This window comes from Ammospiza nelsoni, chromosome 3 (assembly GCF_027579445.1).
Source record: "Ammospiza nelsoni isolate bAmmNel1 chromosome 3, bAmmNel1.pri, whole genome shotgun sequence".
Classification (NCBI taxonomy): domain Eukaryota; kingdom Metazoa; phylum Chordata; class Aves; order Passeriformes; family Passerellidae; genus Ammospiza; species Ammospiza nelsoni.
In genome coordinates this window covers 91,492,081-91,518,775 of record NC_080635.1, presented here as the reverse complement: position 1 = coordinate 91,518,775, position 26,695 = coordinate 91,492,081, and the positions used below count along the sequence as shown (strand labels likewise).

Here is a 26,695-nt window from a genome sequence, read left to right as displayed (position 1 = left end):
ACACAAAAGAAAAAAAGCCAAACCCAAAACATGTCACACACACAAAACAGGTAAAACCAATAACAGAATTTCTCATTCTGCTCACTTTTTTTTTCCCTAAATCAAACGGAATTTTCCTTTAAAAAAGTAAAAATATAAAAAACAAAGATACATTAGAATATCCTACTGTCCAGTAAATGTCTTATAGGCAATATTTATGGAGGAAAAAATGCATCAAGCCTTACCTTTGACAAAAAGCAAGCACCCCAATGTTCCTTTCATACAAAGGAATGCTGCTTCTAGTGCTGTTGATTTGAATTATTCCTATCACCACAATTTGAATATGCGTTATCTTCAGATATATAATCGTAAATCTAGACTAATGCTGAAAAAACAAATTCTAGTGAGAATGCTGTGCCATTGATAAGCTAAAACCAGCATATCATGAGAAGGCAAACTAATCTTTCCTTTTACTTTGAAGGCTGGATGCTTGATGCTTAACACTAAGAAGTCCAAATACCCTTTTTATCACTTATAACAGAAGAAACCTGTAAAATGTCTTTGGTGCATCAACTTATTGTATGTATGTTTTAAAGAAACTCGCTAGTACTATAGGAAATAAAAGTGGGCTTTTTTGTGTTGTTTAATACTCCAAGTGTCACTTCATTCTTTAAAGGGGTTAGAACAGAGGAGGGGGAAAAGGGAGGAAGTCTTACTTAATTTGTTGCATATGTCCCAACGTGTTATACAACTAAGTGTATTATACCAGAAAACTAAAGCAGTCTGCACCATAGCAAACTGTGTAACTCAAAATAGGAGGCTAATCTGGCCAGAAGCAAGTCAAAATTTCAGTGAAACTTCCTCTCATATTATATATACACACACTTTACAAGCTACATCGAGTGTCCTTTCATATTCCAAAAGAAATACATTGCAGACACCAAACATACTGTACTTTTACTTAAAGGCTTCATCAAACCATATGTGCAGACACTTGAGAAGATGAGAGTGTCAAGCTTCCTAGGGTCCTAGAGTCAAAGAAATTCTGCTGCCCCCCACTGCTAAGTAAGTGCACTCCTTCCACGGGGGGCAACATCTGCCGATCCGTCATGGTTCCACTTGGCGAGGACCCCAAGAAACTTCCTTGGGAAGAAACAATTTTCTCAGGACTGGCAGCCAGTTTAGGGGATGTGGAAAAGTTATATCCATAGAGCGCACAGGGACTGTGCAGCCTAAACGTGTTGTAGGAGCCTTGGTGGGTCTGGTTAGTGGTAAAGGCATTGCTGGATGGGGAGGGCATGATGTACTGGAGCTGTGGAGACATCCCTGAAATCTGCATGGATAAGCCAGTCTGCGGGCAGCTGAAGGCATCCCCGTCGCTGCCGCTCATGGACATATTCACAGTTGTGCTGCTGGACACGCCGACGTAGGAGGGAGTCCTGGGGGCAGCGAAGGTCTCGCCGCCCTGGCTGGTGAGCCGGTTGTAGGTCTCAGCCAGGGAGGTGCTGTACCTGTTCAGCGCCAGGCCTGAGCGCGCACACGCGGTGTAGTCAGCCGGGGCAAGGGTGCACAGCTGGCTGGTGTTGGGGCTGAGGTGGAAGGCTGGAGAGGAGCAAGGGGAGCCCGGTAAAAGGTGAGGGTGGGTAGATGGCACTCCACTGCCAGATCCCTGGAGTAAAGTAGAGGAACCTGCATTTCCTGGAAGAGAATGTTACAGTGTAAGAAGCACATTGGGAAAGGTCCACTTCCTAGGCGAAAGATCAAGACCTTTGTCTTTTATAGTAACCCTTGAGATGAAATCCAACTCATATTAATTAAAAACTTTTACATACATGCACAGGAAAATATGTGAGTGAACTACATGCATGTTTCTAAAGAAACAACTTGACCAAGAAAGAGAATTGAAGTTATGTTTTTACAACCATCGCTCAGTAATTAGAGCTCCTGTCCAAAAGGTTAACTGCTTCTTCTATGACGTGGAAGGAAATTTCATGGCAGTTAAGATGTAGCCAAGTGAGTACCCCATCACAGGAAGCCTTCTTCAATATTATGAGTTTTGGCTTGTCTATGCTCTTGCTACAGTGCAGAATGTGTTACAAGTGCTCTGTGCCTGTGACTGTCAGAGCACCAGCTGAGGAACCAGATACTTAGCTCAGAGGCTCTCACAGATAACAGCTTCGGGAAAATTCCCAACTTCAGAACAAAAAAACTTCTGACTTCAAACCAAAAAAATTCTGAGAACAACCAAAAAATTCAGAATAACTTCTGAAGGAAAAGTGAGGGCTGAACACTGCACATAGCTGCTTCATTTCTGGAATGGGTAGGTTTGCAGCAAACTGTTTGCAAATTGTTCATTTACTGATATCAGAACTTTATGTTACAAATACCAGTGCTGAATGCTCCTGAAAGCACAATGCTTGCCACAGGTGAAGCCTTTTCTCAGGACTGAAAGTTTCCCAGCTGCAAGGAAGACCTCCTTTTCTTAAAAGATTGCATCTTCCTGAAAACTGGGGCCTTTTAGAGTCTCCCAGGCAGAAGACACTTAACAAGGAAGATGTTCTGTTTATGAATCACACTAACAATCAAACAGCTTGATGCTGCAAAGAGAGAAGTTCTGTCAATAAGTTAACAGATTATCATAATAGATGAGCTAGTAAAAAGAAAAATGCATTATTAAAGAACACTGCCTGCTGCTGCTTCTCTGTTAACAGGACACCACAATCACAAGGTGTCATTAGGCACTGCCACATTACAGAAATTATAAGAACACATTTTTCTTTTAATCTCCATCAATGCCTCCGCTCCTGAGGATGGGCACTTTCAGCATTAACAACCAGGACACATTTCTAATGGGGTCTTTCACAAAGTCTCTATGTCCAAGGTATAGATGGCTAAAGATTTCGCAAGTTTCCATTCCCAGAATATCAAGAGTAACTTCAACAATCTTCTTAACCTCAGGCACCAGCAGAAAAGGAAGTGAGAAGCTCAGGGCAGCAGTTCCCCTGCTCCCAAACAATGCTCCTACACACAAACAGCCAATAAAGCAGCTCAGTCTCCTAAATGGATTAACTGCATCATCAGTTGCCTTTCAGTCTTACACAGTCTGACAAGGTATTTCAGGTCTCATTCTATCTTCTCATTAAAGGCCTTTTTGATGAGGCCATCCTTCACCCCAAAAACTCTGCCAACACTCATCCAATGACTTGGCACAAACCTTCCTTTCAGTTGCCCACATCAAGCACTGATACACAAGATTTCTCAAAGGAGTGAACCAAAAAGCTGGCAAAAGCAATTTTTCTGAATTTCTCTATGTTCTGAGTTTTTGCTCTGAAGATGTTTAACAGCTTTGCAATCAATACATTATCAAGAAACCAGACTGGATGTCAGTAAATTTGGTAGCAGAAAATGCAAAGAATTGGGAGCAAAATGTCTGATTTAGCTGGGAAAAGGCCAAGAGGTTTTCTGTGTGCGTTGGCGTATAATCAGGAAATAAAAGAACTCAGAAAAGAGTACAGAGCTTACACTTTCTGTCCAAATGGACCATTGAAATATTTTTCTCGTTCATGACACTACCAGCACAGTGGGAAAAGTGGAAACAAAGTTTTTCAGCAAAGAGTGAAGAGCAGCAAAAATCAAAACAGAGAGGTGATGCATTTCTTTAAGCTCTAGGATGCAGAAAAAGTTGTTGGCCCGTTTACTGAACAATTTTCAGGTCTTTAAGAATCATAAAGAGGTTCTAAGAAGAAAAAAAATTAGGCTTCCTCCTATTTATTCATTACTTAAAAGAACATTTCTTCTCTCATTCCGTTTTAATTTTTTTTTCTTAAAAACACAAGTAATTCCTATGCTGCAGTTTGGATGTGTACAACAGAATTCATCTCTAAGTAATCTCTACCTTTTGTATCTAGCCAGGGCATAACACTAAGGAATAGGTCATTCAATCCTTAAATAACTGGTATTCTCCTCCACATGTCATCTGATTTTTCTTTACAATCTAACATTTTTATTGTCATTGGGGTTGAGTTAGCATTACTTTTCTAACTTAGAATAACTCTGATGAGAGGGGATGGCTGTACTGTGGTTAGTTAGTTGGTTTTGCCTTGTGAGGCAAAACCATTTACCTAAAGCTTTGTAAGGTATGATGCGCAAAGTTTCATCTTTCATTTTTGTTTTGAAAGAGCACAAAGACACTTGTTACCTTGTTTGGGTATCCCAGGTATGTCTTCAAATGTAAGTGTCCTCAGAGAAGGTCTCCAGAAGGCATAAGACTCTACCAGAGCTTCCAGTCCCATTCTATTTAGAACAAAAGAATCACAGTGTCATGAAAGCAAGCTGTATTTTGCCACACATCTCTGAATACTCCACCTCAGAAACATATAAATATTTCAGGATTATTTTCAAGTTGATTTTACTTTTTAGAAAAGAGCCTTACAGCCCATCCATGAGACCACAGGGACCTGCAACCACTGGGCTGCACAAAGTGTTTTCCAATTCCACAGGCCTGGCTCTCTATTTCAATATTTGTGCCTTTTGGGAGGGCTGTTTGAGTGGGAAGATTTGGCTAAAATGATTTTAAATGTTTTGCTAGTATACTTCTTAAAGAGATCATTGCTCTGGCAGTTAGTTTTAACTGCCAGAGGAATAATCTGCTATTTCTTTCTAGAATAAAGGTGATCCACTGGCAACTTCTATTAAAACAGGATTCCCAGTCATTACTGATGAGCTGGAAAATTGCACTTAGAACATGAGCAAGGCAAGGATGTACAGCTATTTTGCTACCAAAATCATGTCTAAAAAAAACCAGTGTTGTTTTGCTGAGCAAAATACCTTTAGAAACTAAAAGTTTTAGCTCTTTTCTTGCAAGTGTGCTGAGACATCAGAACTGTGTAGACAACGGTGTCAGACACTATTCAGAAAACTCTCTGCTTCCTGAAGATAAAGGCCCATTTGTTTTCTGACAATTATTTGTGAATAATACACCTCAGAGGTATACAAAATTAGAGGTATAATTTTGGTGTTATTTTTGGCTGCTGGGCCCCAGAGGCCTGTTGAGTGTCAGCATCAGGCACACACCAAATACAAGTGCTTGCCTTTGAGCAGCAGTATTTGTAAACTTGAATTATGCAAATAGCCCAGTCTGAAGCAACCGGCATGTTCCGGTACTACTCCTTCCCGCAGGAACACAAATGCCTGTCAGGAAACATTTATAAAGCGTTTATTAGCTGAACCCGGCCTAAAAAGATAGCCTTAATTTTCTGCAGTAATGGTGAATTTTCATTTCTAGTTAAAGCGGAGATAAAAGCCACCTCCTGGAGGAGTGTAGCCAAGGTGATAATTTATACAAGATGCCTTTGAACAATTTCCACATTTTATCACCACCCTAATTTGTGCTATCAAATGCCCAAGTTTATTTAACAAAACAGTCATGTTTTTCCCAAAGTATTTAAAGGGAGAAATTCTGGTCCTTTCCTGAGTAAAAGGTTTTATAGGGTCAAACTTAAGGCCCAACTGAAGAATGAAACTATTCTCAGCACCTAAAGTCTGTTGCACTTTGCAAATGCACTGGGAATGTTTTTAAAAGGTGAAGCTACTGATTTCTGTAAAATGGCCCATGGGACTGAACAGGAATGACCTAGAAGGGCATATTTTTAATTAAACTGAATTACTGCATGCAGCAGTGCAGAGTGAGATAGCTGTATAAAAACAATATTGAAAAGTTTGGTATAATTTAACCACAGTATTTTTTTAATCTTGTTGCAGACTAAAATGCCTCAATGATAAAAACACCAGCTAGAACAATGAGGATAACAGAACCTTTTCAGTATTTAGTAACAGAGTAAAACAATAATCTGCTGAGTATAGCAATAGAAATTTTCCCTGACAATTAAAATTCTGAGCTGAATTGCCAAACATACTTATCCAGTAATGCAGACTACAAAAAAAAACAGTGATACTGACTTCAGTAAAACAATGTCAATTTGCAACAAACAAGAGTTTGCAGAGTCAATTCTGTAAAGAGTGTGTTTGTAGAGTGAAAACAGTCAGACCTCATCTAAAGGCTGGTCCAAAACATTTTAGAGATGTTGACTCTTCCTTCAGAACTTCCCTCCCTAATCAATTTCCATTTAAAATAACTTTCAATCAAAATATCTGGCTTTTTTTCCCAGTGCCTGAACCAGACTATTCCTAGCAGCCAAACAAAAACCCCCTCTCTGGATACACCCAGTCCCATAACTGTATTTGTGTGCAGCACTCTTACATCCTCCTCAGATAATTCCAGAGCTGTCCTGCCACATCAAAACCTGTTCAAAACTAATTTCTGAACAATTCTTTCCTTGCTGTCTAAAAGGATATCTTCTCTTGTTTCTTATGGAAGAAATTCTAGGTCCATCTAAATTTGCACTTTTCAGAGGATCAGGGTTTCACACTTAGGAGATTCCATAGTACTTATTTTATAGTTCTGCAAACAGCAAGCACAGCAGAGACACTGCCTAGGGGAGAGAGAGCTTTCAAACAGGGCACGTATGGCAACCCTTCTTCTTCCCAAAGTACACACAGCATGTTTTGCTTCTTCAGTCACTGCATTTACCTGGAAGCTACTGTTCACTTCATTTCTAACCAGAAACCTACAAAAGAGGGCAAAACTCTATTTATGTGAGTGGCCAGAACATGGATTCTTATTTCTTGCTAGAAGACAAAATCTCAGACATACTAAAAAGAATAGAATTCATACAGTGAATGTCTGTAAATCTTTGCAACTACGTCATCCCTTCTATAAGTAGTCATTTTCCAAAAACTAGAGTCATTTACTGTCCAGCTTCAGGTTTTATGTAACTTGGGTTTTATGTAAAATGGGCTTTAATGCTGTAACTTCTGCTAACAGAGAAGCTCAATAAAACAACTATCAAAAAGAAACTCTCTGATCATTCCTAGCAGCACAGTTTGCTCCCTTCTCTGCAAGGCCTGGTCATAAATATAGCAGCTGCAGACACCAAACACAATGTGGTAGCTGGAACTGATGTATACTATACACCACAATGAAATACTGGGGGTTTTTTTTGGTTTTTTTTGTGGTTTTTTTTTTTTTTTTTAGCTGAAATGGTTTAACATACAATTCAAAACAGGCTTAAGTAGCTTGCATTAAACAGTCATTGGATAAAATACCTCATTGGCACTGGCAGCCTGGACCAGACCTAAATCTCCACTTTGCACTACACAGATTTCCCACTGCTATTTTGAAAGATTCACAGACCAAGAGAGAACAAGCAATTAATCAGTCCATCCACCACAGAAGAGGTGGAAACCAGCCTCATTTCAAGGTCTTCTATAGCCTGCTAGGAAAGGTATTCACCTAGGAAGTGGATTTAAAACTCTTTAGACTAAATAGACCCTTGAATACAGGTCTCCCACCTCCCAGGCAAGTGTACTAAACATAAGGTTACTGCACAAACCAGTTTCTCCCCCTTAACGAGGAAACAGTCATTAACCCATCCTATGTGCCCCTTACTTGCAAGAGAACCTGAGCTTGTAGTTTGACAATGGCATCTGCAGCTTGTTTCCAGCCAGGAGAAAGAGGAGATTTCAAGCACAGCCTGAAATCACAGACCTGAGTATACATTAAGTCCATCTGCAGCCTCCATGGTGTGTCAGTGCTTCCACTGAAAGGAAACTTGAGCGCATGAGCCAAGCCAAGTGCCAGTCTGTTCCCGACCTAGATGGTCAGAGGTGTAGCAGTGGCAATTACCCACAGAGAACATTGCTGGGAAGTCTGAGTGGTCCCTCAAGGAGTCTGAGTTCTCAAATTAGTTTGTCTGTAAGTACAAGTGCTGGCTTTGAACAGCCTTCACAAACTGATCCTGTCAGCAGGAAGACGCCCAGCTCCTCCCCAACACCTACCTGTTACGGCCCGAATCTCTAAAGCCTTTGGCGAACGGGTTCCTATCGATCTTCAGACGAGTTATCTGTGAATATTATTAAGAAAAATTATTGCCTGTAAATTCAGATAAGTAGCACAGAAAACAACTCTACTGACAGAAAAAAAAGCTGACAGAGGAAATATCTTCATATTTGAATGGTTTAAGATTGCTGTCCTGAAACATAGCAAAATAAGGACCAATCTTCTGATCATTATTTTTGCATGTCCATGGAGAAGCTAATAGGTATTTAAAGCTGCCAAATGGCAGCAGGAATTACTGAGAAAAAACTTCAGGCAAATGTCATTCTTCATTTAAGAGAGTTCACTGTCTAACTGCAATGAAATTTAAATTAAATTTTATTTCTGTACTGGTCAAGAGGGCAATGTGAAAAGAGAGATTATCTCTAGGTTATTATCCTCCATGAAAAAAAAAAAAACCTGAACCAAACAAATCTACCAAAAACCCAGCAAAACACACCACACCCCAAATAACTGTAATTTATTTTAATAAATGGGAAAATCACCAAAAACTTATATTTCAGTGTTTACATAGCTCTCCTGCTCCTCTCTTTGTGAAGTTATCAATGAGTATCTCAAAATTTCAAAAAACACAGCTGCAATAATTTATACCGAAGTAATAAAATGTGACAATAATAACTATGTATGCTGAAACTTAAACGAGAGGTAGAAAGAGCTGAGTGATACAACCTGCAGTTCACTTTTGACTTTGAATCCAGATAAATTGTCCTTAATAATATAGGCTGAATGCAGTTAATAAAAACAACTGCAACTTTCTTCAGAACTCAGTTTCTCTGTTAAGGTCCTGGGAGTATTAAAAGCACTGGAGTCAGGAACAAAAGTGCTTTAAAAAGTCTCTCCTGACACATATCCACATTTAAAGGTACAGAAACACCTTTAAAAATTAGACTGCTCTTTGCCTTGTTCTTCAATACTGTTTTTATAATCAAGACACCATTAAGCATGCTAATTGGACTGTGTGATCTTAATAATAAGAAAGATGTTTTTTACATGCAGCATCTCTGAAGGCTCAGGTACATCCTCCAGGCATTACAGCAATACTAACTAGTAGTGAAAGCTACTTTTAGTAAAAAATAGATAGCTCTATTTTCATAAGTGATATAATGACAGCGTCTACTTTTCTCCTATCTCTTACATCTCTGGTCTGCTCTGAAAAGCCCGTAAAGTGCTAACCAGAAAGCCTGAATTACCTGTTGATTTTGGTATGCTGTGACAGTGGTGAAGACTGTCTCGGGGAAGGAGAAGGCTTTCACCCCCTCTCCCGAAGGGATGGGCTTGACAGGGGACAGATCATCGCCACAGTCTTTTCGGATGACGTGGACACGAGGCTGATATTTATGCATAGAGTGAAGGATAATCTATGCAGTCATGCAAGGAAAAAGATAACATTTGTTAGAAAGGACACCCTACTGTTTCAGGACTAATAGCTTTTTGGAACAGATTATGGTATGTGTTTACCATGCCACTTACTGGAAATCAGATGTTTTCCTTAACCTCTGAAGGTTCTTGTTACAGTAGTCTAATCCCTGTGCATTTATGTTATTACCAACCCTAAGCTTTTAAAAATTACAACTCAGGAGCTCCAAATTCAGAGATTGGCTCATTTGAAACTGGCTCAAAAAAAGGAAAAAAAAAACCAAAAAACAAAAAGAGAATTCAGGAATGAAGTCTAGGTCCCATTACAATTATGAAAGTTTTGTCACTTTTTTCCACTGAAGTCTGGATTTAACCTAACAGGATTAACAGCAGCAGAAATTTGCCTTTTGTTTTTGGAATCTTCAGGATGTACTATTAGAGCAATTTTTTTCTTATATCCCAAAGGCTGGAAACAAATCTTGGTTGGAACACAAACTGAGACTCTCACACTCTGAAGAAGCACAAAATTAAGAGTAAAATGGTAACAAAATCCAAAACTCCAAAGTGTTACTAGCAATCGATCCATAAAACAGACAGTGAATTTCAATTAAAAAGCCTTCCCAGCATTCAAAAAACTCAATCAAAAATAAATCATAAAAGAGGAGTGGATGCATACTGCATAAATTAAACACACAGATACCTCTTGGTACTGTACCTCAATTTTAAATGAGATTTAAAATACAGAATTTTTCCTCTATTTTACTCCACTTCAGCTAACCACTATTAAAATAAAAAATTTCAAGAAAAAAAAAAATTGAAGTTCAGCTATTATTGTTGGAAGACCTAAGAAATTAGTAACTTGATAAATAAACAGTCCTATGGCTATTGGCCTGTGGAACCACTAATCAACATTCTGGAGAAGCTTTTTAATTTCCTGCTCCTTGAGTAGGCTCAGAATGTGCGTGTGCTCAAGCACTCAACAGAGCCCCTATGTCAGACACCATGGAAGTTCATTCACCCAAATTATATAGAGGACATTACATTTGTTTGGATAAACTAGAGTTTGGCTAGTTTAATACACTTGGTCCTGGCCAGATTACATGACCCTGTTTTGGTAAGGCCAGTTTCTGGATAATCAGAGGTTTTATTAGCCCTTAATAAGGTTTTGACAATGACATCACAGGCTCCAATTAATTTGCTCAGGGAGTGTCCTATGGATGTTCTCATATGAAGTCTTTTTCGAGTTTCTGAACAGAGTAAGATTTTTTATTGTGCAAAAGTGATTTCTCTTTTACAACACTCCTTTCAGTTCTCCAATGGCAAAGATCTACAAAATGAAAATGCAGAGAGGGCAGCACATTCCTCACCCCGTTTCCCTGTGAACACCCAGTGGTACCAGGGGAGATGCTGGTGCAACAGAAAAAGAAATTATCAAGAAAAGATGTTGCACAGTTCATATCCACTGCAATTCTGTGCCTTGCCATTTGTCTGGGTGCCACTGAGCATGCCATGTTCTCTCCCACACGGATTACTTGACCCCATCAGCTCTGTGGTGCAAACCACTGCTGGCCCACACATCAGTGATAACCCTGGCAGCTACAAAGAACTCTGCTCACACATCAGAACAAGTGATATCAAAGCAGCGCATGGATGAACACCTCCCACTGCTTATCTGGGTGGCTATTACAGCTAAACTGATCCATGTCATCTCCTAGGAACAACCTGCCTGGTCTCTGTCTTTTACTGAAATTTTCTGTGCTGACGTGCTGTTTTGGCAATTAGCAACTCCACAGCAATATTATTTTTCTTGATTTTGTACCATGTCTTCTAACAATGGGATCTTTGTTCATCATCTGAAGGACTCCAAACTCTAAATAATGCATAACTGCAAAGCCCTTGTGAATTAAAATGCAACATACGAAGACAGGACATAAAAGGAGAGGGAGATGCAACATCTCCACTCCAAAAACAATCTAGCTCTATTATTCAAAGCATCACCTAAAGCTACTGTAAAGAAAAAGCTAAGGGAAAGGAGACTTTGGCATTTCATTTCACAGGGCTTTCACATTTAAAAGCACCAATGGGATCTAACAGTTTATCTGCAGTAACAGCAACTTTCCCTTCATGCCCTTAAAATCCAACACAAAAATCAGAAATCTCACTGTGCTCCCAAATATGAACTGGCATTACATTCAACTCACAGCTGAAGAGCCTGCCTCTCTCTACAAAGTCCTCACAGAACAAGATGAAAACACTTCATGCAGGAATAAACCTCTCACAAAAAGTAAAATTAAACTTTGGCCACAGCAGCTGTCAAGAAATCATGATCAGACAGGGCAAGTAGGAGGCAGAGCAAAGGCCACCAGAACTCCTGCAGCCACACAAAGCTGGGATTACCTCTGCAATGGCTTTTGAGAGCTGCTGCCACGATGAGGCCTCAGAGCTGACCGTCAGCATGAGCACCACCATGGCACAACCACCTCAGCCAGAACAAATGAGAGCCAGAAACTCCTTCACAGGGGAGACACCATTCCTCCAGCCACTTGGCTGTGCCAAGACTACACGGTCACCTCCCCACTACCGACACACTCCTTGCTGCTGCTTTTGCTGAAAATCCTCCTTTATCCTCCCTCCAAAGCACAAGCCCGCAGGCTCTCTGCAGTTAGGGAAGTGTGTGGAGCTGAGGAGCACAGATTCCCTCTGTACTAAGATGAAAACTGCAAGTGCAAATACTGATTTTTCACAGCTTTTCATTGTGACAAGAACATATAAGTGCCCATTGACTGTAAGCAGAGTTCGATACTTGGAGCCAAGTGTGGGCAGAGTTACAGTCCGCCTCTGCTTCCAGCCTCGCCCCACTTTCAAATGGGGAAAAAACCCACCCCAACCACCAAGGAACAATAAACACACTAACAGCCTCATTTTCACTAAAAGTTAAAAGATGTTCCTCTGCATCAAAAAATACTCAGTTGAAAAGCATGGAAAATAGCATAAAAAATGTTGACTTTTCCCCTCCACTGAAATTCAGTTTAAAAACTGAATTGAAATAGAAAAATTAGCCAGCTCTAACCAGCCAGTGGGAGAGACTGCTTTTACAATGCAGCACTCACTCCACAGATGAGAGAGGGATGAGAGACGTTAACAGAGAGCATCCAGACCATGCACTTTTCAGTGACAACTGCAAAATCCAGGTTTACTTTTCCTTAGTATCACAACTTAGATGAAACACATAAAAGCTATAGTGTGTGTCTTAATGACTCTATAGTATTTCCAAAGCAGGAAACTTCTTTTGAGATCAGAAACACACAAGAAAAACATGTCTGTACAAATTTTGCTTCATGTCCGCAGATGACAAGTGGAACCTATGTATCAGAGAGTGTCCTGTGTGCAGATATGTACTTCAAAAACCTCTGAGCTCAGCAGCACTATAAAACTGCACAGTCACAAAGTCCCACTTGAAATGCTGATGAAAACAGCAGCAGGCAGCATGGAACCTGGAAAGTGCTCGAGCAGTGAGGCTCTTAGAGATGGCTGATCTCCTTCCACAGAATGCTAATCCCAGGGCAACACGATGCAAGGGGAATGAACTGGCTGCCACCAACTACTGCCACAACATAAATACTGCACACAAATTCTACCTTAGAGCCTGTTTGCAAATACTGTCTCTATTCCCACTGACATGAACCACTTCCCTCAGAGATCCTGAGAGTTAATACTCTAGAATAGGTAAAAAGGCTCTAGACTGACATAATGCAAGCTCCCTACCTCAAAGCCTTCAAGATCAAAACCGACCCCCAGAACTTTAACACAAAATCTCTGCAAAAGCTTACACCTCCAACAAGCACAGGAAGCATAAAGGAACAAGTTCAACAAGGATTAAATTGCCAGAAGCAGAAAGCAGGGAAAGCGTTCCCAAAGAACAACAGCTAAAGGCCAATGCTGCTTGGTGGAAACCCCGCTGAGGTTTCTCTGAACCACTCTGCCTACGCACAAGAGGAAAAAACTACTTTCTAATAATCTAAAATATACCCCATGTCCCATACAGGGGTGGGAGAGTCAGAACTTCTGATATAAGAGTAAATATTGGAGGGACTCTACAGCCTTGACTCCTAACTCTTCTAATTCACCAACCATCCCCTGGTACCCTCCTGAGAAAAATGGTTTCTTCTTGCTTATGAGAAACAATTGGTTTTTTTTATATTCATCACAAAATATGATTATTCGTTTTCCATTATTGCTAGAGGCATTCAGAGGCTACATAGCTTTTTCAATACAGCATTCCACACTACCATAGCTTTAAAAGAAAAAATGTACCCATTGGAAGAGACACTTTTCTGCTTTCTGCCTTTGCCTTTTCTGGTAATTATGAATGACATGTTTGCAATTTTCCAGATTTGAGAAATATGAAATTATTTTACAGTCATCCTTCTTTTGTCCTTTTATTTTAATACTTAAATTTCCATTTTGGGGAGGAGGGGCACTGCCATAACTCTGAATCAGTTCAATGTGTCTCAAATCACTGTACTTGAGCTTTGCTTCACTTGTTTCCAAGCCAAAATACTTAACTAAAGACCAGAAAATTTATATCCCCCCGTATTACAAATAATGGTGTGCTGTGTATACTACACAGGTTTCAGTTCAGAATAAACACAAAGCTAAAATCTGGGATGGAAAAAAAAGAATAACACAATTCTCTGCATAGCTGAGATTTTATCACAGGGCAGTTTGCAACTGCAAGTGCATGGATGGACCACACAGTACCCGCAGATCGTCCCTCTGCACCCACTGAGTACAAAAACCAGCTCACTGCTGGAAAAGCAGCATTTTATCCATTTGCATCTGCTTCACTTTCAAATCCCTTACAACAGACTCAGGATTCGGGAAAAATAAGTCCCACTTGAGAGGAATCACAAATACACAAATGCTGGGGAAACTAAAGGAACTTCTTGTGCTAACCTTAACTCAAATGGACACGGCCAAATAAGACCCCATAATTGTAATTCTGGAAAGAAGCAATATAAAACTTCTTTTGTACTATCCTAAGAAAAGCACTGCTAACTTAAGAGGCATGAATACCCCCCCATTTCTTTTAAGGAAGAACAAAATAAAATAATGAAAAATATTGCACAAATGGAAGTCTTTTTATCCTTGTTATCACATTTTTTAGGTCAGCCATGCGCCTGTATTCCTGCCTCTGATCATTGCATTTTCAAACACAAATTAGGGAGAAAAATCTCTGACTATGTATTAGCAAAATACCTGGCTCAATGTCACAGAGCTACAACCATACCGAAAGATGAGTGTGGTATCTTTGTGCTCCGTGCCAGGTATATTTTCTTTCACTCCTTTCCTTGAAGGAGAAAGTATCCTGGTTAATAAATTGGGTTACGCTAAGGACAATGGAATCCACATTCTGTCTCAAAACTTTCCTCTAACATCTTAAAACTCTACCATTTGGAACTCGATGCTTCTTCTGAAAGGATGCCAACATTTGTCATTTATTACAGGGGTTTGTAAAATCAAAGACTTCCCCCCGACTAAAAACAATCCTCATTTTTTAATTATTTCTTAAGGTGTCAAGTAAAACTATTTTAGGGATTGCTGGAATGATACTGGCTTACATCTGTCATGTTTCAACAGTTTTGAAGAGAAAAGGAAATATTAACATAACACATTTTGTCACATTAGATAATGTCATAACTAAACAATTTAGAACTTGCAAACAGAACACTCATACTGCATACGTCTTCGCCAGCTTTTCCAGAAGTAATGAGCCTCAGCTGTGAAAGGGTCTTGCTTCATAAGGTATGCAATAAATCATCATCGGAGCAAACCCAGCTCCCATGTTGTTCGTTTTTGACTGCAATTATTAACACCTCACGGGATTTCACACAAACGTTTAGGTTAAGAAAATACTTAAGTGTATTTTTATTCACGTGAAGTTATTACACACTATTAATGTTTCTCCTAGCCACTTGTGAATTAGAGTCCTTTTCGATCGGAGGAGAAGTTGTGAGTAACACGCTTGGTGGGAAATACTGAGAGCAATTCTGCCCCTCTCTATTAGGCAATTTAGCCTTGTAAAGTCTTACTTTGCAGAAGGAGCTCTCGATTTGAGGGGGGAGTAAAACAGCAGGCTCTAATAAGCAGTTAATTATCGGAGCAGAAAGTAAGAAGCTTTTAGATGTGGACAGTGAAGTTCCAAAACAACTCTGAAAAGTCAAGCCTATTTCTGGCACCCCGCAGCTGCACGTCAGAGCCTCTCAGGGCTGAGCAACGTGCCTACACATAATGCCACCGAGAAAGAGCAAGTACTCACATGCCCCTGATCATCCAGCTCGTTATTGGTAAGCTTCAGTTTGTCGAAGCTGATCACTTGTCTCATCCACGTCTCCCCCGAGGCGGGTGAGTCAGGGTGAATATAAACGCGAGGCGGCACCGGGGAGTCAGCATTACCAGCCACCATCCACTTGGAACTATGATAGACATACCTGTAAAAAAGAAAACAAATACCTCTAACCACTAGCACCAAAACAATCTATTAGACCCATTCAGCATGAATAAATTAGGGCCCGTGCTTATAGCAAAAGCCCATCAATTAACAAAACATGAAAAAGCACAATTTTGCATAAATAAAAAGAAATCTTGTTTGTTTGTTTGTTTGTTTGTTTGTTTGTTTGTTTCAAAACATAGTCCTGGCACCTGCAAAACTAAAGTTAAAATCCATGCTCTGACCTGACCTTGCTCTTTCTAAAATCAGTCACAGTCTCAACACTAGATTTCAAAATGAGCTTTAAATCTGGTGTCAGTTCATTGACTGCTACAGCTCTGCTCTGAAAAGGCATCAGCAAATAGGGAAGAATCTGGTCCTTCTTTTATCAAATTGAGTAGTAATTCCATATTTGGAAGATTTATCATGTTGAGTCTAATAAAAGACTCTATAAATAAACCTATTGAAGGGAAAGAACACTATGATAGAGAAAAACAATGAAAGCATGAGAAACTATGCTCTTGATATTTCGGTAGACCATATTAAAAGGCTTAAATAGTATTGCAAAAAGGCTAAAAAAATGAAAACATGGAGTCTCTATTTCATTTGATAGGCCAGTGCTGACAAGATTTTATAACAAAAATTTTGCCTGCTTTGGTTAAAAACTTATTTTGAAGGCAGGCACTTCACAAAGCAGTTTAAAAAGCATTAATTGAAAGTTATCTTTTTCAAGTACAGTAAAAATCCAGTAATTCAGCTGTATTTTTAAATGAAAACATGAAAGACTTCATCAAATCATATATTTGCACAATTCAGTTCCTTATTAGAAAAAGACAAGCAACACAGTCAGAACAGAAAACAAAATGATCCAATGCAGGTGTCACTCCATACAATTCAGATCAAGTTGCATAGCTAAGATCTAGAATGGTGGAGAAATTCTCTCCTGCAGACAAATTCTCCACCCCAGAGCACTGTTGTAACATTTTTTCATTTATTTTATATTTCTTGGTTTATACTAAATATATGCTTTTCCTGGAAAAGTAAATAAACTTATAAATGCACATAAATAAAAAATTCAGTGATAAATATACATTTCGAGCTGCAGCGTAAGCTTCCAAATATTTATAAGGTCAAATTTTGCTGGAAGTTCAGACCTATATGTCATTTTCTTCATTTCCATTAGTTTTGCTATCTGCTCTGTCAGCAGTCTAAAGACTAGGCTCCATGTGACTGCTGTCATTTCTATGAAATTTAAAGATCTGCAAGACAGTGTGTGAAGCTGCACAAACAGCCAGAGCTGAAATAACAGACAGCAATAAAAAGCACAGAATAGAAAGAGAATAGGCACCAAGTAAAACATGTAAAACATTAACATTTAGTGGAAAGCTTAAAGGCATGAATACATGATAAAAGCTAATACATACTAATACATGAATTAAAAAATTTTAGTTTGCCAACTAAGAAAATACCATCCTTCCTACAACTCTCATTAAGTTACTTCAGTTATCTGGGCACCATGTAGCACACTGTGAAGACAGTGTAAGTCAGTATGACTGTAATTATTTTAAATGAAATGAGGTTTAAACAATTCATACTCGGTATAACTGCTTTTAATTTTTAGTATTAATATTTTAATAAATTTGGAATTATTACCTTGTTTTTTCTATGGATTTATGAATTGTTCAGACCTTCTAGGAATTATACGTTTAGATTGTTAAGCAAATGCACACATGTAACACAAAGCAAAAAACATAAAAGCTTCCATTTGAACTGTGCTGCACTGGTACGAGGAAAAAGAAGCTTTTTTTCCTTCTATGGCAGATACAGGAAATAATCCCCTGACTGTATATGCTGAGCATCGTCAGCCCTGGTGTCTGGTGCCCCTTGTAGAAAAACTCAAAATCAAAAATGGTCCTAAGAAAGGTCTAATACACCACACAAGAAAATGGCAAAATAGCAGTCAATGAGGTAAGTACAGGAAAAATACAGGACAGCATTTGCTTAGGAAACAAGGCAGCATTCCTGCAGAACCAACCTTTTAATCATGGTCTGAAATATTCCTAGTTCTAGAATTAAATCTGCAGCGGTTTTCCCTACATTATGCTAAGTATAGGTTAAAACAATCAAACCCGCAATTGGTAAAGACCTGATCCTGTCTCCTCTGAGCTACTCTGGCCAGGCTTCCCCCCTGGCTACTCTGGAGCAAGGGATTGCATCTGGAAAGCAGGACCTTGGAAACGGCTTCAGCTCACAACAGGAGCTGCTGCGGGCCCAATCCTGCAAAGGTTTCCACAGGACAAGTGGCTTCTGCAGAGCCCAACCAGCTCCCTCAAAACACAACTACCCTCGAAACAGTGAGAGCTTAGCACAACATTACTACTCCTAAATGTTCAGAGAACAACCTCTTTTGTTCCTCACATCATTCTCCAGATAATAATGCCATTAATTCTTTAAATAACAGTAATTAGAAACATTACCTTTTTTTACTTTAAGCAACCAAATATCGCACTTTTTAAATTAAATTCTATAAGCTATTTGAAGCATGACTTACTTATTAAGTCACATTACATAGCTTGTAAGTTATTTAAATCACATATCCATGCTAATAATGTTATCAGTTAATGGTAATACCATTTGGCACTAAAAAATGTACATTTTCATATTTATTGGTTAATAGGAAATAATTCCTACTGACAGGAGCAGGAATAAAATATTATAACATTTCCTGACTGCACTAGAACTGCACTCTGAAAGCCCAACCTGAGCATCTGCCCACAGTACATACACAGTGTGAGGCAAATGTATCATAAAGAGCTTCAACACAAATTTTAGTTGCCTTTGCATACTTGGTACAATATGGTCTTCTAAAATACACTGGGATGAAAATAAGAACCTTCAAGGAGAGTTAAACATGATCTTCTGCTAATTTATGTTGTGTTAATATTTTCCTCCAACAGCCAAGCAGCCTATGGCTTACATCATATGTTTTTTGCCTTAAAGTCACCATACCTGTATCTTTTGTTATCCACTGGCACAATATCCATAGCAATGTAATACTGCTGATGTGGGTCTAAACCTGAGATCTTCACTCTCATTGCAGGAAACATCCGCCTGAACATTGGAAAGAGAGAGGTCATTTTTAATACGAAACAGACTCGGGAATGGTTGTTTAGGAAAAGTAACCGCTTCGTGGGATTTTCCTCGTTCTTCCTTTTAGCCTACAGAGTCCTTTTGGACGATTATAGTTACATAGCCATGAAATGGCCCATTCGATATGTCAAAACAGATTTCTAAAGTGCATTTACTCGAACAATGCTTTGTATGTTTGGGGATACGCTTTGGGAGTACAGCTATTACCACATCATTTCAACTTTATTGTTAGACAGTAAATCATTTGGGTTTGAGACTTTACTTTAGCAGTACACACATTTAAAACCCATTTGAGATATTAGTAAGAAATGTATTCCTGGAGATGTGCAAACACCACCTCCACCCAGGAAGCCCGAGGCTTACAGAAAGGCAAATTGCCATTAAGGTTCAAGTGACAGCAGAAAAATGGTGTATCAGTGCTGTAGCAGCGAATTAGAAAGCTAAATCTGCGGTGATACAATTATAACACCGCGAGGATGCAGTTATAAACGCCAGTGTGCCATGCTCTAAACCAACAATATGGTCTTTATTGACACGGGACTTCCTGTCTGCAACTTACTAAAGGTGAAGTGCGAGAGCTACCCTGTCTTTGAAAGGTATAGTAAAACTTCTTTATTGAAAGCAGAAACGAACCTACGAGCAAATTTCTGAAAAAAAAAATAAAACAAAAACGACAAAAAACCAAACGTTCAAGATTTAGATCCTTCTGTGGAGAAACGGATTAATTAACCAATTAGGTGGTTTGAACATAAAACTGCCCTTAGCTCTTAGCTTGGCATGCTTTTTAACAGAAAATTTCATTCTTGAAGCACCAAAAAAAAAAAAAAAAAAAAGTCCTAGCTGCACGCTAATAAAATACTCTTCTGTATTTTATAAACCTGAAAAGTTATTCCAGCTTACTCAGTATTTGCTGCTGTGCTAATAAATATATATATTAAAAACCAATCCATTAAGAGTAGTTACTGTAAACAAAAATCCTATCTCCGCCATTTCTGAATAAGCAGGAAGCTAAAACCTGACTACGGCTAACTAGTTTTTGCTGTTATTTCAGTGCACCTGTAAGATAAAACAGAAATTCCCCGACTGGACTCTCTTTAAGACAAATGCAGCTTTGTCCTGTTTAAGACTGCGTTTCAATCATTAATAAAGCCTCTCTGAAAATGCAGACGGTAGCATATGGATTCAATAAAATATGTTTTTGTAATTTCTAATAAGTTCAAATACTTTTATACTTCCCAGGTTTTTACCATGTGTATCCCCTGGAAAGGGGAAAAGCTTCCCCCCAGAAGGGCACGGCGCTCCCAGACCTCGCCCTAATGAACAGGAAACCCGAAACGCCACATGCTCCCGTGCCCATCTGACATTATCGCCATCTACCTGCCTCGTAAATCTGGAGGGTTCCCTCGGTTCGGGCCCGCTTTGATGTGCCCGCCCGCCCGGGAGCGCGCGGGTGGCGGCCCCGCCGTGCCCGTTACCTTCCCGCCTTGGTGATGATCATCTCGGTGCCGATCTCGTGGAAGCGCTTCCAGAGCTCGGCGCCCTGCAGGTCCACGCGCGGTGCCTGCGGCGTGGGCAGCGGCGAGCCGGGCCGGGAGCCCTTGGGGGAGCCGCCGGGGGAGGCGGCCGGGGAGCCCGCCAGGAATCCCTCCTCGCAGCCGCCTGCGGAGAGAGCGGGGCAGCGGTAGCGGCCGGGGCAGCGCCGACTTCGCCATCGGGGTGTCCCTCAGCCCCGGCCGAGCGGCCAGGCCGCAGCCTCGGTCCGGGGATTGGGCAACCCGAGCGCCGGGACCGCGGCAGCACGGCCGGGCTGCCAGGGACCAGCTGCCCCCATCGCCACCACGCCGGGCCCGGGCCGAGGCGGGCGCAGCCCGTGCGGGGTGCGAGGACGGCGGCGCATTTCTTTTGGCTACGGGCTTCTGCTCTGCAGCGTGAAACTGCGCTCCCCTCCACACACAGCAAATTACACACACACATATATGTAGGCGCTGTGTATGTGTCTATGCGTATACATACATCTACATATATATATATCAATGTATGTATATATGCACACATAATTATATACATAGTTGCATATGCACTTTCAGCAGCGCACATACACATATATGTCATATAAGCTTTTGCCTTTCCTCGGAAACAGGGCTCGGGAGAGCCCCCGCCGTCGCTGCACCGCGCCGCGGCCCCGACAGCCCCGCCGGCAGCCGCCCTGCCCGTGCCGGGGCCGAGGGGCGCCGCGGATCTCCCCGCCAGGCCGGCGGGAAGGGCGGTGGGTGCCCACGCAGCGTGGAGACACAGAAGGGATAACGGGGAATGAAAGCGCCGGTCGCGGCGGGGAGCGGGGATGCCGAGCCCGGCCGAGGAGCGGGGCCGGGCAGCGGCGGGAGCGGGAGCGGGGCGGCACTCACCGGCGGGGCCGCGGGCGGCGCAGCCCAGGTCCATGTCCCCGCAGGTCCTGCCGGCGGCGGCGGCGGCGGGAGAGCTCTTGGCGCAGCAGCCGCTGCCGCCTTCGTCCTCCGCCGCCTCGTCCTCTCCGCCCAGCTTCCTCCGCTTGGGCTGCCGCGGCGGCGGCTGCTGCTGCTGCTGCTGCTTCTCGGCCCCGATGAGAGCCTCCACGGAGAAGGCGTGAGCCTTGAGGCTCATGGTGGTGCCTGGCGAGGACCGCCGCTTGTCGGCCATGCCCGCCACCCTAGAGCCCGCGCATCCAGGCGCCCCGCGGCCGCCGGCACCCGCGCCCGGCCCGCCGCGCCGGCCGCCCTCCCGTCCTCCCGACCGCGCAGGCAAGGGGCTGGGGCTTTTCCTCGCCTTTCTTTTTAAATCCGAGTTATCAGCCAAGTTTTTTTTTTTTTTTTTGGTGGTGGGGGGGGGGAGATTGTTTTGGGTTTTTTTTCAGTGGAAAAAAATTCTATTCCTTTCTGCAGATGCGTTCCTTCTCTTCCCCTCCTCCTCCACGTTCTGCCCCGTCTGATGGGCCAGGCAGGGCTGACATGGGTAACAAACGCTCTGCGGACACAAATTAGGGCTTGTAATTGAAATTTGTTGCCTTGATCTGTCAGCACTTCCAGGCAGGAGACCTGTGGGAAGAACTCGCTCATTAGTGTCACTGCGGCGGCGGGGGCCGGGCGGAGCCGCGGGGCGGGGGCGGCGCGGCTCGGCCGCCCGCAGCCCAATCAGCGCCGCCCCGGCCCCGCCGCCCCGGCCCCGCCGCCCTTCCAGGGGGCCCCGCCGCCGCGGCCGGGGGAGCGCCCCGCGACCCGCGCCCGCCCCGAGAGCCCCGCGGCCCCGGCCCGCGGCAGATGCGCCCGCAATGAACGCCAAGGGGACACCCCCGCCCCCAGCCCTGCCTCCCCCGGAACGCAGAGGGAAGGGGGGCTCCCCTGCAGCGCGGCGCTTCGGCCGGGAAAACCGTTCGGACGTTAAAAAATGACGTTGTGCCCTGTTTTGCTGTAAGGAATCAGGAATTATTGCTGTTATTGTTGCGCTTGGAGATTCATCGCGTTGTTATTCAAGCTCTGGCTGCAGTGAGTTTCGAGCGTAGCATCCACAACCTCCGCTAAACCCAACCCATTAGCGCTGAAGCTGCAATAAAATCAGGTTTAAACCGAACCTTGTATGAACATCAAGGCATCCAGCCACAGCAACTTTAGTAATAATCATATTCAGGTGCATGAAATAGTCACAGGGAAAATCCTCTTTCGTATCTTTCCAGTGAGTAAAAACTACTGAAGTTTTGGAACCAGATATTCTTTTCTTTGCATATCCAGGGAAATGAAAAAGCTAGTGAGATTTTTGTTGTCTTTTCTTTTTTCTTTTTTTTTTTTTTTCTCTTTTTTTTTTTTTTTTCCTCTCTTGTTGGGACATTTTTCCCTTTTTTTTTTTTTTTTGTTTTTTTTTTCGGTTTTTTTTGTTTTTAATCCTCAGAACTAAATGGAGTGATTTGCTCCCTTGAAAGAAACAGAATAGAAACCGTCCAGCTGTAAAAAAATATCACTGGGGAATATTTCACTGTTTAGGGGACTAGGATCTCAAACTCATTCTGTTTTGGGAACGGAGAGAAGGAAATTCGTGATGTGTCAGAATCTTGGAGGTCCTGTTCGGGCCGTCGAGTGGCACAGCTGAGATTTCTGATCCTAATCTGAAACGGAAATAGCTGCCATTTAGGAGACGTAACCGTTTCCACTATCGCGTTTTACCTACCCGTAAAATGCAAATTTATCGCTAATTTCAATAGCTGTTTCATCAGAGACTGTGAGGAATGGGCTGATTAATAAATATACCCTAGAGATAAATTATCCCTTCGAATAAGGTTATCAGCGTTAAAATTGTAAAAGTACTTTCCAGACGTGAAAAATTAGGTATGTGACAAAAAGATAATTAATTAAAGGAAAAAATAAAACAGAAACGAAACCGCCGTAGGAGCACTAACTCTTTCCACATTGGAAGAGATGGCAACTTGTCTGAGAAAAATTCGTCACTACGAAAAAAATTGCCCTGCAGTTGCTGCCGCTCTGAATTGATAGGAGAGCAGAAAAAGCTTAATGCCTGTCACCGACGCACAGTGCTGTGGAGTTTATCTTTACATTAAATCTGGGACATATTAACTGTTCCGTGGTCTAAAGTCAGTCTGCTCTGCCTTTCCAGCCGTGATTGAATCTGAAGGAAATCAGATGTGCGGGAGTGATCGAAACGTGCTAAGATAGAGGATCTTGCAGGAGTTTAAACGCCGTCGCGGTGGAGATGAGATCGATAGAGGAAGGAAGGAAGGAAGGAAATGGATGCTATCTGTCCGAGGGCGCTCCCGCAGCCTCCTCTCCCGCCCGCCCATCTCCGACGGTGCCTTCCGCCGCCCGCGGCCGCCGGGCCACACACGCCACCGCCACCGGTGCCGCGGCCCCGGCGAGGCCCGCGGGAGCAGGTACCGACCGCACCTCCGCCGCCGCGGCCCGGGACGGGCGCGGAGGAGCGCAGGAGGAGGAGGAGGAGGAGGAGGGCGAGCTCCGCGGCGGCGCGGGCCGTGTGCGAGCTCCGGGGGCGCGGGGGCTTTGGGGCGAGGCTGAGCTGCTGGAGAGACGCGGCCGGGCGCGGAGCGCGGGCCGGCGCCGGGACCTGCCGGCATAGGGGCGACTCGCTCCGCTCCTCGGCCGGGCTCTCCCTGCGCCCCTCCGGCCAGCGCGGCTGCGGAGCGCAGGCAGGGACCGGGACGGAGCGGCCGTGGTGCCGCGGAGGTCCCGCAGAAGCCTCTGGGCACGGGGTTGTTGATCCTGCCCGGTTTTTACTCTTTTCCCTCCCTCCAGACCCAGCCGCCGCGCGTTCCCGCCGAGGAGACCATGAGCCCTTGCTCCGCACCGCTCCGCACCCCTCCGCGCCGCGCAGCCCGCCCGCTCTACGGCGGATGGACAGATCGCCCGGATTGTTTTTGTTTTTAGATGAATGCCCCTTGTTGTTGATTTTTTTTTTTTCACTCCTTCCTAGATTTCTGTAGGTTGCTATGTGGCATGTTGTTTTCATTTCTTGACTTTTTGAAATAACTATTTGGATTTAAATTTATCGAACAACCTGTTATCCATATGTCTGTCCGATTAATTTTTTATGGGATGATGAAAGAGAGAAGAATCTATATATATAGTGATCTGCTAATGGAATAATATATATATCCAAATCACCTTTCTGGGGTTACTTTTATTTCCGGACTTTAAAATGCAGTCTGGGTTTTTAGGCAATTGGTGAGGCAATGCTTATTGGATGTAGGAGAGTAACATATTTAGACTTGAGGGGAAAAAATGTATTGTTTTCCACAAGAAAGATATTCTCCTGTCCTTCCTTCGAAAATCTTGAGGGGCATTTACAGGAAGGTTATGGCCATGTTCTCCATTCACATGGGATTTTTGCAAATCTTTGCGAACAGTGAAGCCGGACGCCACCAGAGAGTAAAATACCCACAGGGTCCTTTTCCCTTCAAAGACATGATTTTCTGTAACTACCCAGCAGGGATCCATAGAAGCGGTCACTAAGGAAAACATATTTATATCATTAGCCTCTTCTTCCCTCCACCCCCCAAGTGAGCCTAATCGCTTCACCCTAAGGAGATGTGGCGTGTAAAACTGACAGCAAGGAGCTGACCGGGGACTGGTCAGCCAAACATTATCAACCCCAGAAAAAATTACAGGCGCAGGTTAGAAACTGGTCTGTAAACCCTTTTTCTGTACGTCCCAAGCGCACCTTCGCCCTCGTCCCTCTCCCTTGCCCTTGCTTGAGGCTGAGCGTGTGTCGAGGGCCAATTAGCACTTTCAGCTTTTATAACAGGGTGAACAGCAAGCCTAGAGCGACTGTCCCAGCGACACAGATGACCCCCAAAAGGGTTGAGACAAGGTTAATCATGGCTTAAATTTAAAAGAGGCAGGAAAGTTCCGTGGAGCCCTCACGTCCCTCTCCACCGGGGATCCTCCGGCCGGGCTGCTTTCCCCGCTGCCAGGTGGGCTGCAGCCCGAAGGAAGAGGTGGCACTAGGGAGCCGGCAGGAACGCTCGTCCGGAGCGACGGCGGGGCTCTTTATTGGTTTCCGATGAGAGCGGCCGGGCCCCTGCTCCCACTTGCGTGTGTCACCTTCCTCGGGCGCGAAACGAGCGCGGCTCTCAGCGCGGGGCGCAGGCGATCCCGGCTGATCCCGCGCCGGGCCCAGGCTGACGGTGCCCGACGGCCGAGGGCAACCCGGTGATGTTCGCCCCGCGGTCTGTCCCGAACACACCGCCTGGTGCACCCGCCCGGGCTTTAGCTTTGCGGCCGAGCCGGAGCGAGAGGGAGCCGGGTCGGTTTCCCGACGCTTGCGACTCCCCGGGTTCAAACTACATAACTCGACTGCCGGGTCCCAAAACGAGCGGACGACGCGGCCGCTCTCTACCCAGCCTCTAGGACCGCAGAGCATGCAGCATCCCGTTCGGTGCTCCTAGCGCAGGAGCCGAGGAAAGGGAACAGGGCTGGTGAAGAGGGGGAGCCCCCCGCGCTTTCATCGCGCTCAGAGCCCTTTGTCGCCTGGAGTGACCCAGCTTTAGCCTGAACGGCGGGGAGCCTCGTTGCGGCTGTCGCCGGTGGCGCCGAAGCCAAGCCCAACCTGCCAGGAGCGTGGCCACGGCGGCCCTCAAACAGCCGCCGCGAGTGGGGCTGGGGAGGGCTCTTAGATACGGCGTGGCGAGATTTGCTCCCGCTGTAGCACCGCGGGACGGCCGCGCACCGAGGGAGGCCAAGGGCTCCGGGCCAGCCCGGCGCAGCCGCCGGCGGGGCGCGCGGTCCGGCGGGCGGCGCGGGGCGTCCCCCGCGCGGTGGGCACCGGCCTTTCCCCGCGCGCCCGCCGAGCGCCCCGGGCCGCCCGTCCGCACCGCGCGCTGCCCCCGCAGCCTCAGGTCTCGTCTTAAAACTTAGGGGGGAAAACCAGTCGCTCCCCTGCTGCGGTGTATAAATAAGATCAGCGTACGGAAATAAACGCTCAGCCTACCGACCGGCTTTCCGGACGGATGGAAATGCTGAGGAACGACATTAAAACATTGAAAACACAGTTTAAAGGCATCCGTGTTAAAATTATAAGCATTCTGGTGACTGCGTTTTATAGCGCTTCTATTACTATCTTAATTCCTAATTACACAGCCACGAGTATGAATAGTTTTTAAGGAAATCTCCAGCCTTTAATACGCCGCTCCCACTTATATTTATTGTTCGTTTCAGACAAACGATTTTTAAAAATAGCCTTTTCATTACTTCAGTCACAAAATAAGCATT

General features: G+C 43.7%; 1 protein-coding gene across 1 annotated transcript; it reads right to left on the bottom strand.

The window, feature by feature from the left end:
• Positions 1 to 21,979, bottom strand: TBX18 (T-box transcription factor 18). The gene is made up of 8 exons (XM_059468472.1): positions 21,335 to 21,979; positions 20,405 to 20,588; positions 18,789 to 18,890; positions 15,609 to 15,780; positions 9,124 to 9,291; positions 7,876 to 7,940; positions 4,178 to 4,272; positions 1 to 1,677 (listed from the first exon to the last, which is right to left on the bottom strand). Exons 1-8 carry the CDS (start codon positions 21,603 to 21,605, stop codon positions 953 to 955), a joined length of 1,782 nt encoding a protein of 593 aa, XP_059324455.1. The 5' UTR covers positions 21,606 to 21,979; the 3' UTR covers positions 1 to 952.
• Positions 21,980 to 26,695: the final 4,716 nt, after the last annotated feature.